The sequence below is a fragment of the Rhinolophus hipposideros genome (genome assembly GCF_964194185.1).
Source record: "Rhinolophus hipposideros genome assembly, chromosome: 14".
In the NCBI taxonomy this organism is placed as follows: Eukaryota; Metazoa; Chordata; class Mammalia; order Chiroptera; family Rhinolophidae; genus Rhinolophus; species Rhinolophus hipposideros.
The window spans coordinates 5299137-5312809 of record NC_138060.1 but is presented as its reverse complement, the minus strand read 5'-3'; the positions used below and the strand labels follow the sequence as shown (position 1 = coordinate 5312809).

The window sequence follows — 13673 nt, the reverse complement described above, 5'->3', positions numbered from 1 at the left end:
CCTGACGTGGGTTTATACACATTTTAGCCCCGTCCATTTTACATATGGTGATTTCTGCTGACTAAACACAATAAACTTGGAGAAAGTGACAACTGGAATTTAAAAAATATATTCATTATAATTACTAAGTCAGTGGTCAATTCTGGAAGGATAACAATAGAAAAATGTAGCATGTAAATGCTATAAATTATCACATTGTTTTCTATTTTTATAACATTTTATATAACTCATAAAACAGTGCTTATACAAAAGTTCACACAAAGTTGCTAGAGAGTGTGCAATTTCCAAGAATGTCCTGGGTATTTGTTTCATTCATTTTTCTAAGGATGCACTCATACCATTGGTAAAATGCAGATAGTATGTGATATTTCATTATCTTTGGGAAAACTTTGATTTTCATTATTTTGTTTCGTCACAGTATTAACGCAGATAATCCACTTTGCGTGGGGTCTGCTATCACTAGGATGTCAGAAAAATATTAAGGCTGGATCTATATGAGACAGGTATCTCCAAGAGGCAGTAATAGCCCTTTGGCCCCCACACCCACTTCATAGCGTCTGTCTAAACAGGCAGGGTGAGAGCTCAATGACCTCCAATCAGGTCTCAAGAACACCTCTCAATGGAACAAGAAGCAAACACTTGGGGGAAAATCATTACACTTTAAAAACAGAATCTTCAATTAGGATATGTTTTTGGTGGAAATGGGTGGATAGAAAAAGCATAATGTGAACGACTTCGCCTGACTCTTGATAAAACCTGTGTTTTGAGACAATAAGCTTTGAATTTAGATCATCTTTTCTTTTTGTACATCTAAGATTAAAGTCTTCTTTCAGGACCATTAGCTCTTTGAAATTCCTGACTTTATTAATACTGTGGCTATATGAGAAAAATGCATAAAGGCTTTCCAGAATTTCAACCACTAACATGCATTAAGCTTATAAACATAGTGAGAGTGCTTTGTCCTATCAGAGTTTAGTCTTTAGATTTAGAATATGCTAGAAACTTCAAAATTTTTATTTATTGCAGTCCTTTCTTAACTATCCTGCTTTATATGCAAGGATGTTTTACAGAAATAGTAAGAGGAGAAAACGAAGCTATCAGCTGTTGGCTCTTCTAAAATTAGTTGATAAATAACTGTAACTTTGGATGCTTTTGTACACACTGAATTTTCTTTAAAAAATAGAAACACCGTATTTCTTTACCATTGCTTGTCCTTCTAAAAAAAAAAACGTATTGTTTAAGGGCTCTAGGAACTTGGAAGGAGGAAAGAACACTGGGCTTGAAGTAGTCTGGAAGGTTTTTGTGGAGCATTGAAACCTGCCCTGGGCTTTGAAGATGGGGCAGGACTTTCATTAATGGAGAGCGGGAGGGAAGGCTCTCAGGCATTCCCTGGAGAGTTGGCAAGAGCAAAGGCTCGAGGAGTGCCTGAGGATGTGTCATCAAGAGGAGCATAAGGGGTGTGTGGCACATAAGACTTAGTACATGGGGGCCTTGAATGCCAGGATAAGCAATTCTAGTTTAATCCCGCAGCAAGTTTCATTTAGAAGAATTTTGAAGAGAGCAAGAGGTCAAATTAGATTCACAGACTAAGCTTAAAAACAAACAAAATAGTTAGCTAAAACCAAAAGCTGCTCAGTAACTCTTATTTATATATATATATATGTATATATGTGTATATATATGTATATATGTGTATATATATGTATATATATGTATATATTCTTCCATTTCAACGCATCAAAAGGGCTTGGAGGTCAGTTTACCCTTCACATTTCCATAGAGAGAAACAATATTTGTTTCTTTTAAGATACTGTATGGTGAATTACAGCACAGGAGATGGAAAGAGAGAAAAATGGAAGTAGAATTGTTAACGCTTCCATAGCAATTATTGTTATTTAGCAGAAGAAAGCAATAATAAAGCAAAAGTTTATAAAAAAAAATTTTTTTTAACTTCTGTGCTAGAAACATGACTCTAAATTTCACCTAAGTCACTCAAACTGACTGGAAGTAGAAAATGTTGACACTGAATATTAATATTTTATCCCCTTCCTCCTTCCTTTTCAACCTAGGTTTTGTCACGGGCCAAGCATTCCGCCTTTTACAAAATACTCCTATCAGATATTAACTAGCATTGTTCCCAGTTCCACCACCCGGATCCAGAAGTATGGGGCTGATGTAGTCTCCAAGCTGTAATCCAAGAGTCATTATTTCAATTCCTTGTTCTTCTAGATTATTCTGTCATCTCTTACTCCAGTTCTTTTGGCAGTTGCACCTGTGATTTAAGTATTTGAAGAAAAGGGGAAATATTAATTCTGAAAATTCAAGAACTTTATAGCAAAACGACAACATTTACATGTCTCAGAGGATGCAGAGTGAATTAGAAGTTCTGGCCAGACAGCCCCCTAAATCATGATAAAACAACAACAAGCACAGCTGCCATTCGGCATTTGCTGATCTAGGGCCTGAGCCAATGGCTTTGAGCACGTGGTGAAACATATAGAAACAAGAAGGCAGGTGCTGCAGTTGCCTGGGTTCAACTACTGGGACGAGCACCTACTAGTTGGGTGGTGTTGGGCATTGGTTTGTCAGGCGCAAAGTGACAATAGTGACATTTAACTCACAAGCTACGTCCAGGATTCAGTAATATAATGCAAGTTAGTAATTCACGTTAACACTTATTTGTAAAGTATTTTCTCATTTCATCCTACAACAGCCTTGTAAAGAGGATACAGGCTCAGACAGGATAAGTAGTTTGCTTAAGGTCACACAGCTATGAAGTGGCAGAGCGCGATTTGGACCTATGCGTAGGTCTCAGTACTGCTTTCAGTACTCATGCCTTAACCACCCAAAATACCACCACAGGAACATAAAATGCATGTTCTTTTGACAACTGGTCTTTCCTCTTTGAAGCACATTCCTACTTTGATGCTCACTAAAATTTAAAAACAAAATGTTGTTTAGAGAGCCCTCAGGGACAAAAGGGTAGCATAAGTTTGACTATACATGACCTTGTAGCTTTGTTTCACAGGAACAACCTAAGGCAAGTTCTCAAAGGATTTCAAGTGGTGTTATCTTAGGAGGGTGACTCATCCATTACATACACACCCTCTTCCAGAGGACACTAGGGTTTATATAACAATGACTAGGAATGTTTCTCCTGTTGCCCGTGCCCACCTGCTAATGTGATGGACCGTTTTGGCCATCTGCTAAGGCCCCTCTTGCAGCCAGTTTTCTGCCCACCACCGTTGGCTAGAAAGGTCTCCCAACATCCTGCCTACCAGAGACGCCCCTTGATCTGTTGCTGCTGCCTGCATAACCTTGAAACCAAGGTACCTTTTTGTGTGTCTGACCCTCTCCTTCGCCCTCTCCCTGCCAGGCTTTCAGAAGGGGGCAGCGTGACTGCACCTTGGTCAGACTCACTCATGGGAAAGAAGAGAAAATTGCAGAAGGACAGGATCTACAGAACCCAGTTAAAGAGAAAAAAGATCTTATAAATGAGACGAAGGCTCAATAGTCTTACATTTTGTAATCAGAACAACTGCTCATGCATCATGGAGTCTTTTGGCTAATAAGGCTGTTCGTGATATTATGATACTGAAGTCTTTCCAAAGGAGAAATTTAGCAGTGTCTTTAGGTAACTGGCTGGAAGCACGATTGATAAACATAGACGAGCCCAAAGTGAAACTGAGTGAATGTTAGAATAGTTACCTTGTTTGACTGGCCCAGAAGCTTGCGTGTCACACACATGCAGCTGTCCTCAGAATTAAACAGTTGCTGTAGATGGGATTTTTATCTCAGTGAAAAGTATTAATGCTCATTGGGGATGGTAGGCAGCGGACAGACCACAGAATTTTTAAAGATGGAAGGAAATCGTACATTTGCCTTGAGGATTAAGCCTGTACAAGCCTAATGTCTTTGTTTTGGGCTATTATCATATTGATTTGAAGCTATTAGCTCATAGTCATTACCCAATTAGTTCAGTTTGTTAGATAAGACAGAGACTTTTAAAACACAACAGAAAACAAGAGCAACACAAACTAAAAAATTCTACAGGAGCCAAATAAGTAATGGAAATGAGTGAAGCAGGCCAGGTGGTAAGCAGTAGGGTACGGTGGGGAGTGAGAAAAACGAGAGTACAGGACCTATCTCAAGGAAGAAGCCAGTGCAGTTCCAGCTGATTTGTGCCATTCAAATGCAAGCACTGTGGTCAGATCTCATGTTTTGAGCGGTACCAGATATATGGATTTTTAATGGGATTTTTTAAATGTTTTAAAATTTTATATAATAATACGCATGCCAAAAAAAAAAAAAAAAGCAGGCTTTCAGATCTGGCCTATAGTCCACCAGTTTTCAATATCTGGCCTACAGCATACATCTCTTTTAAATTGAATTAAATAGGCAGCTTCTTGCAGGAGATAGCATTTGAGCCAAGCAAATATACAGATTTTCCTTTATTCTTTGGTGGCAACTTCATTTCAGGGATCTTGGGCCAGAAGCATGTGGTAGGGAGAGAATAAACATTAAAAATGAAAAAATACAATTTAAAAATATAAACTGACTGTTCAATGAGATACACTCTAGAAAATACAAAAATAATATTTCTAAATCCATGAGAGAAAAATAGCTAATCTTTTATTTTTTTAAAAATTTTCTAAGAATGAATAGTTTCTATATACATTTTGGCATTTAATAGTATAGTTGGAAACATCACTTTTAAAAAGTCACGATTTCAAATTGTATTTTAATTTTAACTGCATATTTGAAAATACAGGAATTCAGAGGGCATCTCTGTCCTCCAAAGCAAGATGGGGAACCCCAAAAACCTTTAGTTTCACCTCTCCAAATGAGCACTGTTGTGACTCATTTGACTGGTCCGAAATATTCCTTTTTGCTAGGATTTTGTGATATCATCATTGAGGGCATTTACAGCATTTCACTGAGTCTAAGATGCACATTTGGTGATGTTTCGTAGCCCTGAGATCCGAAAGCATCTTATAGCTTAAGAGAAAGCATCTTATAGCTTATAGCTGAGATCTTAAAAGCATCTTTTACAGGAGTTGGCTGCATGTGCAAGCAGACACATCGCTGCCTGTCTTAGCGTTTGTGTCTCCCTTGAGCTACAGGCCCCATTGGTACCACACATGTGCAGATGCGTGGCCATTTCAAATATTTTTTAAAGAATGGTACTGCAAATGAGGCAAAACAGGATGGGTATGTAAGAATTCTTTTCTATAAGTACCATTTCTGAACTTCTGTAAGTCTAAGATAATTTTAGAATAAAAAAAAGATGTCAGGCTGGTCCTGTGGCTCAGGCGGTTGGAGCTCCATGCTCCTAACTCCGAAGGCTGCCTGTTCGATTCCCACATGGGCCAGTGGGCTCTCAACCACAAGGTTGCGGGGTCAACTCCTCGAATCCCACAAGGGATGGTGGGCTGCGCCCCCTGCAACTAGCAACGGCAACTGGACCTGGAGCTGAGCTGCGCCCTCCACAACTAAGACTGAAAGGACAACAACTTTACTTGGAAAAAGGTATGGAAGTACACACTGTTCCCCAATAAAGTCCTGTTCCCCTTCCCCAATAAAAATCCTTAAGAAAAAAATGTCAAAGTCTTTTAAAAGATTACACCGTGATACAGCAGTAAAGCAGAAATGTATTGTGTATGCAGCAAGTCAGGACAGCCGAGCAGTGGGAGCCACATGACATTAGCGGAGTGAGTTTTCATCCATGCAACCTGCATTTTCATTTTCTCACAGAGCATTTTAACAGGACCACGCGGATAAAGTTGTGTGACACTTTGTATCTGAGATACATGCAGGTGCCTATTGCAGGCCAAGCCAAGGAACTGCAAGCAGGAGAAATTGCCAATCCCTGGGGACAGATAAAAGAGACATTGCAAAGCAGAGGCTCATATGCAAGAACATCATTCAAGGTTAGTTCAGAGGGAACTTTGAAGCATGTTTTTCTTTCTTAGTGGACATTAAAAAATACAACATGGATAACATTTTAGAATTGATTGCAAATGTAATGCAGTATTTAGTAGGACGGTGCATTTTGCAATTACCATCATGAATTTATTTTAATGTCTTTTGCTTTAGGATCTGGACTCAAAATTAAAGTGTTCTCAGTCGAGTAAAAGGCAGAATGTCTTGACTATGAAGATTATAAAACCTACACTCCAAGTAAACTCCATGACGTTGAGACTGTACCTGTTCTATTCACTGCGGTCTCCCCGAGCCCTCTGATGGTACCTGACACGTGGAGTACTACATCAATATTGTTGCATTGCAATATTGTACTCATTGCAATGAGTAATTGAATGGATGGAGCGAACAGACTAGGAAAAGCAGATTTGCTCAGCAGAGCATTCCCACAGGGCAGGGAGTTGGGTCAGATGACCATTTCACCTTCGTCTCGTTTACTCTGAATCCACATGCTCCCTTTAATGTGGATTTTTAAAAAGTTCTCTTCATTATTTTCAGACTAATGTTATTTTCTGACTGTATAGCTAGGGAGGCAGCTTGGATATGCTTTACCGATGATGGCTGGTTACAGAAGTGAGAGAGCTAGTTTCTCTCAAAACAACACCCTCATCCACCCCTACGGAGGTCTCACTGCCCAGAGAAGAGCAGGTGCAGGAAGTCTTGATGGTGTGCCCGAGGGCAGGCAAAGAATTCTCTCCTGACCTCATGTGGCTTCTAGTATGCTCACCATGGCTCCTGCCCCAGCAAGAGTCAGAGTCCCCCTAAGTCACAGACAATGTCATCCTTGAGGTAGAAGAATGGAATGTTGTCCATTCTGTATTACTAGGAGATGGAATAAAGGACCTACATATACGAGGTGTGATCAAACAATACGGTGAACTCTGCTGCCCAGTTTCATCCAACGGAAAGGCAAGGGATCCTTGATTAATTGTACTTTTTGACCTTGATGAAATTGTTCAAGCTGAGATTGTACCCAGGAACACTATGGAGAACTCTGAATATTATAAGGGCTTATTACAGTATTTAAGAAACGACGTGTGTAGAATACAGCCTGAGAAATGGGCAAATGGTTTCATCCTCCATCATGACAACTCCCTGTGTCACACATCACTTCCAGTATGGTAATTTCTGTCAAATAAAAATGTTATGGTGTGTCTTCATCACTTTATTCACCGGTTCTAGCGCCGTGCAGCTTCTGGCTCTTCCCCATAGTCAAAATGACCATGAAAGGTAAATGTTTTGAATTGATTCCAGACATTGAGGCAGCCACAACAGCGCAACTAAAGACACTCACGAAAGAGGACTTCCAGAACTGCTTCAGAAAGTGGCAAGAACAATGGGATAAATTTGAAGTGGGAGGGGGATTAATGGCAATGTATCTTTTACTGTAATAATTTTTTTAAATTTAAACATTCACCATATTTTTTATCTCACCGTGTGTGTGTGTGTGTGTGTGTGTGTGTGTGTGTGTGAATAAGTCACAAATATCTTATTTTGTAATACATAGCTCTTGAAGCAGAAAAAGAAAAAACTTACATGGAAATTTGTAAAACATCTTGAAAAAATTGTAACTATGACAAAATAATATATTAACTATTTTGTCAATGTAATGTCGACTAAATTACACACTAGATTTTAAAATAATAGTTAATTATCAACCACCTGTGTCCTTTGGACACACACCTTTCATCCTCTATAAATACTATCATAGTAATTACAAATTAAATTTATTTCTGTAACTTAATGTGCAAGAAGTAGGACATTTTCATATATGAGGGCAGTAATAGTTAATTGCAGTAAATTTTAAAACGGAAATAGTAAAATAATTTGAAACTTCATTGATTTGTAGAGACACTAACCTGAAGTTTACCATTTGTCTACCTGCCTAAATGCAATTGCAGGTTGTCTCTCTTTATCTACTAAAAACGAACCAGCTGTTTTTAAGCGTTTGGAGAGCTCAGTTTATCTACAAATGACTGGCCAAATTAGGCTTCCTTCTTACTTATTCCTACAGCAGCTTCCGCAGGGTCTCTGACTGTCAGCTTCGAGTCCCTCACCCTGGACTCAGAACTGAATTTCAATGTCAACTCTAGAGCTTCCGACCTGTATCTCCTAGATATATTATTTAACTTCTCTAAGGCTCTTTCCTTTCAATGAAATGGCGAGAATAATAATACCTACCTTATGGGTTTGTTAGGATGATTATATGAATTAATTCCTGAATCTGGCTTACAGTAAGTGCTTAGTAACTGTTAGATGTTAGTATTATTGTTACAGATGTTGCACCTACATAGATGTATGTCCTTGGGGATAACCAGTAACTTAGGTCTACTGGTAACGCTGATGGGCTTCCTCCAGTTAGTCACACTTAGTGAGAATCTGTTGGTGTTAAAATGAGCAGGGAATAGAGTTAGGATACAGTCATTGTAGTGCTTGTTCACCATTTCTCCCTCCTTCTACTTACAGGTTTAAGAAAGGCAACGTTGCTGTGACGAATGTCGTTTAAAAGCTGATCTCGGGGAGTGATTTCCACCAACGGGGGTGGCCTATTTTTCGGCACTGGTTTCAGTGTTTTAATCACATCTTTGAGGTTGGTTTTCTCGGGTGCTTCTTTGGCTTCTTCTGGCATCCGAGATTTATGCTGGGTCCTCTTCAGCTTCACCGTCCGGAAGGAGTCAGGGTTAGTTCTATGCTGAGGAGGCTGCGATGGCTTTTTCATCACGTCATGTCGCCGACTGAAGGGGACTGGCTGGGGGCTGGGAGGATGAGGAGGTTGGAGGAACTCCTGCATTCTGGGATCTGGCATTGGCCCTCCCAACAGCTCCCACATTCCAGGTGGCAGCCCCAACCCATTCTCCAACATGGCTATTAACCTTTGCTGCTCTTTGAATTGCTGCTGTTTCTGTTCATCTTGCCTTTTCTGCCTTTGTTTATCTTGATTCCTGGTGAGCAGATTGGTTACCACCATTCTGGGACCCGGAAGCTCAAAATGGTAGCCCATCTTCAGGAGAGTGCTGTTCGCCTTCAAAAGTCTGGCTATTTCCATTTCGGCCTGGTGGCCCAACATGTGCCTTTGATTGTGAAACCGAAGTTCAGTGAGTGTCTCGTTAAATTGGAGACACCTCATGATGGCTACAATTCCTTTACCTGTGATGAAATTGGACTCGATGTTGAGTGTGGTAATACTCCTATTTTCACGCAACATGATAGCCAAGGCAAATGCTACGTTTTCATCTGCACCCACATTTGCTAAACTGAAGGTTTTGATGTGTTTGTTTTTCTTCATTGCATTGACAAAGTCCAGTAACATTTCTTTGGGGATGTTTTCAATGTTGTTCAGGTTGAGTTCCTTCATGCCAGGATCATTTTGTCTAACTCGCCTCAAGCTCCCATCCAGGTCTGTTTGGTTTCCTGAAGGCCTTGCACTCACTTTCAAAAAGCTGGTATCTAGAGCTAACTTCTTAGGATCTAATTTTGATATTTTTTTCTCACTTTTTTCTTGGGCCTCTTGTCTGTCTTTCTGTTCTTCAAATGCTTTATTAGTTACCTGAGGGCAGTTGTTCTCACCATTTCTGATTTGCTCCTTTACTTTGCCTTTTTCTTCTCTTTTTGTTTTTTCATCACTCCCTTCACTGTCATCTTCTTCTTCATCATCTTCATCTTCTTCGTCTTCATCTTCGTCACCTTCATCTTCTTCATCTTCATTATTATCCTCGTTATCTGTTTCTTGGACATTGTTGTTGCCCTTTGATTCTCTTTTATTTGCAGCAATTTCATTATTGAGCTTTTCTTTTAAATAGTGGGACACCTTTTTATTGTCTTTATCTATTTCTTCATATTCTTCTTGAGCGTTTTCCTAAAAGAGAGGTTTCTGATGGTTAGAATACATACCAGTGAAGAAATATGAAGCAGAGCAATATCTACTGGAGATAATCAAAAGATTCATTATTAAGAAAAAAGTAAGTAAATAAACTATATGTATAGTATTTCATTTGTGTAAGTGTATATGTATAAACACATATACACAAACACATATACAATATACAAAAGTTTATAAGTGTACAGAAAAAATAGTGTTGTATTGTTTACCAAATTAGTAGCTATCTCTTAGGAAGATAAGTTTTATATTATCATTAAGATAACTGAGGAGGGGGAAGCATTTGGGGAAGCAAGTGTAACATTCACTTGTTACAGTATACAATTCTAGAATGCTTGAGGTTTTTTTTTTAAAAAAAAGTTTAAAACACATATTAGTTTTGTAAGCAAATACAACCAAAATAAAGATAATTTTTTTAAATAGACACATATATAAACACACATTTTTGGGCTGTGTTTACCTCCTCTCATACATTAAAATGAAACCTAGTTAATTTTGTGTTCAGACTCTGTATTGTTTTTAAAAATGCTGTACAAGTTCAGAAGCAATTAACAATGATTTGTTTTGAAAATGTTATGGAGTTATCTACCTATACATTGAAGTCTTTGTTTTGAATATTACTGAATAGGCATCTTTGTATTCAGTAGCCCTGGATTACACAATAGTTTTCTTATAGCCATAACCAAAATTCACATTCCCCAGATGCTGGCTAATCTAGTATAATGTATGCATAGAGTTTCCCTAAAAACATAATATATTGTGGGGAAAATGAGAGCAGCTTAATATTTTGGAATATACCAAAACACTTGACTTTGATTTTTGTCTCCTCAGCTCTGTGAAAACTGCCGTGTCTACTGCAGGACAGGTTCACTCGTTCCAGTTTCTTTTGAAGGAAGGTATCTAAGAGGTAGAGCCAGCTGGATTATGAAGAGATTTAGAAACAACTGTTTAGTCTAAGAATGAAAATGGTAGTTTTTAAATCAGCAGTGTTTATTGGTTGCTGCCCATCAATTAGTACACGTTCTTATACAATATATATATCTGAAAGGTGTCATTTTGAAATCTGGTGTAGTAGTTTGAGACATGGGTTTATCCAAATAAGAACTTGATTTTATTGAACATAACATATTGTAGGTTGGAAGTGACAGTTGTCAACACCTTAACCAGCTAAACCTTCACCACTGCATTTCTCATCTTTTCCAGCAGGGGGAGACAGCCATCAAGCTGTTGTTTCAATGATACCAAGAGAAGGAAAACTGAAAAGCACTCAATCGATTTTCTTTTTCTGAAATTGTTCATATAGAACTGGCTTTTACTCCAATTGTAAAATGTCTGCAAATTGTACCTTAAACTCTAACCTGATTAAGCCATCAATTTACTTTTTTGAATTTAGTACATGTTTAAACTCTCCTGACCATGAGACCAATTTATAACTGTTCTAATTACAGCTGGTGTGATAATAATGTGACAAGATATATCTATATCACCAGGCATAACTAAGAGACTTTACCTGGGGGGGAATCTCTGTCTTTTTTTTGCTAAGTAATTTTTAAGCGGAACATCAGAAAAGATTATGCTAATGTACAATAAGTTTATAGATTTAACCACAATTCTACTTTTCATATGAAAACATTTAAGAAAGAACTATCTTTAAAACAACTTAATAGCTATTAATTTCTAAACTCATCGCTGATATCCAATGCACTGTACGAGTATTGGATATTTTTGGTTATTTGACTTGGTTTAATTGTAGCATAAGTGGATGGACTTTAGGGGGACTGTGACACCCTTGAAATTGTATATGAAATATTGAGTATGTATATATGTGTCGGAAGAAAAGGGTACAGAGCTTTCATCAGCTTCGTGAAGGGTTCTGTGAGCCAAAATAGTTAAAGACAACTGTGTCTGCCTTATGATTTAGTTCATTAAATATTATGTCTATAGAATACAGGCTTTTCTACACAGCAACCTATAGCAATTTTTAAAAAGGAGGTATTTACAAGAAATTACCAACTTTCCCCTCACAGCTATACCATGTAAGTATTTCAGGAAGTTCCAATCTGGAGTAGGATTAAATATTATGATTTAATCTTTAAGTGGCAACAAAACAACTCAAGACATGAAATTTTGAGAAGTGACAGTTACAACATGGACACCTGCCATCCCAGGCAGCCATTTCTCCATTGTACACAAATCCCTGGTTACCTCAGATGGCACAAAGGTGACAGGAACACGTTCATCTTCCAGCATGCGTCTGGATGCCTTTTGCCAATACATATAATCGACAAGAGATTTATGGTTGAAGTTTCCTGTGGGTGGTTTGTCGGTTTGATCTTTTTGAATCATTCCCACTGGAAGCCTGGGGTCAGGAGCCATGACTTCCATTTCTGATTGTAGTTCTTCCAGCTCTTCCGGTGACAAGTTGGCCAAGATTTTATCTTCATCAAGCTCTTCATCAAAGCGTTCTTCTTGATCTGAATTCCTGCTGTACTCTGACATGATTATTTTTCTATATTTTTTTCCTATCTTACTAGAAAAGGAGAAATAATCAAAGATGATTAAAAAAAAATACTCAAGAAGTTTTCCCAGGTAACAAGCATTCCAATCAATACCACTATGAGAGATTTTTTTTCCCCCTAAGAACCTCAGTGGTGCTTTCTGATCAGTGAAGAGTGACTGCAGCTAAGCTGATGCCATGTCTATATTAAGCAGGGCTTGGCTGGATAGGGTCAATTTATGGAACTACTATGCTGCTCTCTTTTCGGCAACTTGAGTCAGCTGTGCAAATCCATCTGACATTTCAGTACAGCTGCTTACGTTTGCCAGTATCAGGTCTACAGAATCACTGCAAGAATAAATGAGTTCCCTTCCCATATGCTCTGACACTGTCACACAGAAACTCACACAGAGCTTACACACATATCCCAGTACACAGGGGAGAGTATTTCTTTTTATGTAAACGATTAAAGTAACTTACAGTATTTCAGAAGGAAAATCCAACCAGCGGCTTGGATTCTACTGAAGTGAAAAATTCATTTGAAGGAACTTGACTCTTCACTACAATGTGACTCTGGAAGCAAAGAAACCTGCACACAGCACAGCTGAGGTCTGGCTGTGTTACTCAACTGCGGTGTAAGCTGAACCTTTGCAAGATGTCCTTATTTGCATCTAGTTCCTGTGATCTAACAGATGCGGACAACAAGCACTTGAATTTCCACTATGAGTAGGGAGTTGAACATTTTAAATAATTTGTTTTTCGTATTAAGTATCCATTAAGCCAGGATAAATTTAAATGGATCTAAGCTGAAATGTAAAAAAACCCTCAAACATTAAAGTACCAGAAGAAAGCGTGAGATTTTTCCATAACTTCAGAGTATGGCAATATTTTTCAAATGTTAATGTTTATCAAAATGACAAATGTACATTTCCTTTGACCTAGCCATTCCACTTTTAGAATTTTTTATTCTATTCTTTTTAGTATTAAATATGTTTAGAGTTTTTTTGTCCATGTTTTTATTCTACAGATATATTCCCTCATTGGTGAAATGACAGGTTTATGAGATTATTTAGTAGAGCAAAGTGAAAAACAGTGTGTTCTGTATGCTATTATTTGTGTGATAAAAGGTAAATAGAATATATGTATATGAACAAATTTTACCAACATAATGCATCCTTGGAAAGATACACAAGAAACCAATAACCTTAGATACTGTTGGAGAGAGGAATGGGTTGTTGATAAGGCTGGGAAAAAGACTTTGTTACTGTATACCCTTTTATAATTGCCAAAATTTGAACTTGGTGAATATAATGCTTT

The 13673-nt window shown here is 38.1% G+C and overlaps 1 protein-coding gene across 1 annotated transcript; it reads right to left on the bottom strand.

The window, feature by feature from the left end:
- Nucleotides 1–1843: 1843 nt before the first annotated feature.
- LMOD3 (leiomodin 3) lies at nt 1844–12993 on the bottom strand. Its single transcript, XM_081072260.1, has 4 exons — nt 12837–12993; nt 12065–12389; nt 8447–9838; nt 1844–2272 (listed from the first exon to the last, which is right to left on the bottom strand). The coding sequence occupies exons 2-4, from the start codon at nt 12356–12358 to the stop codon at nt 2246–2248; spliced, it is 1713 nt and encodes a 570-aa protein (XP_080928386.1). The 5' UTR covers nt 12359–12389; nt 12837–12993; the 3' UTR covers nt 1844–2245.
- Nucleotides 12994–13673: the final 680 nt, after the last annotated feature.

Bases quoted from the DNA above. Each gene is read 5' to 3' on its own strand.
- LMOD3 (XM_081072260.1), bottom strand. From the start codon at position 12,358: ATGTCAGAGTACAGCAGGAATTCAGATCAAGAAGAACGCTTTGATGAA. The intron at 9,839-12,064 runs GTAACCAGGGAT...CCTCTCTTTTAG, and splicing joins TCACCTTTGTGCCATCTGAG to GAAAACGCTCAAGAAGAATA. The intron at 2,273-8,446 runs GTAAGTAGAAGG...CTTAAATCACAG, and splicing joins ACGTTGCCTTTCTTAAACCT to GTGCAACTGCCAAAAGAACT.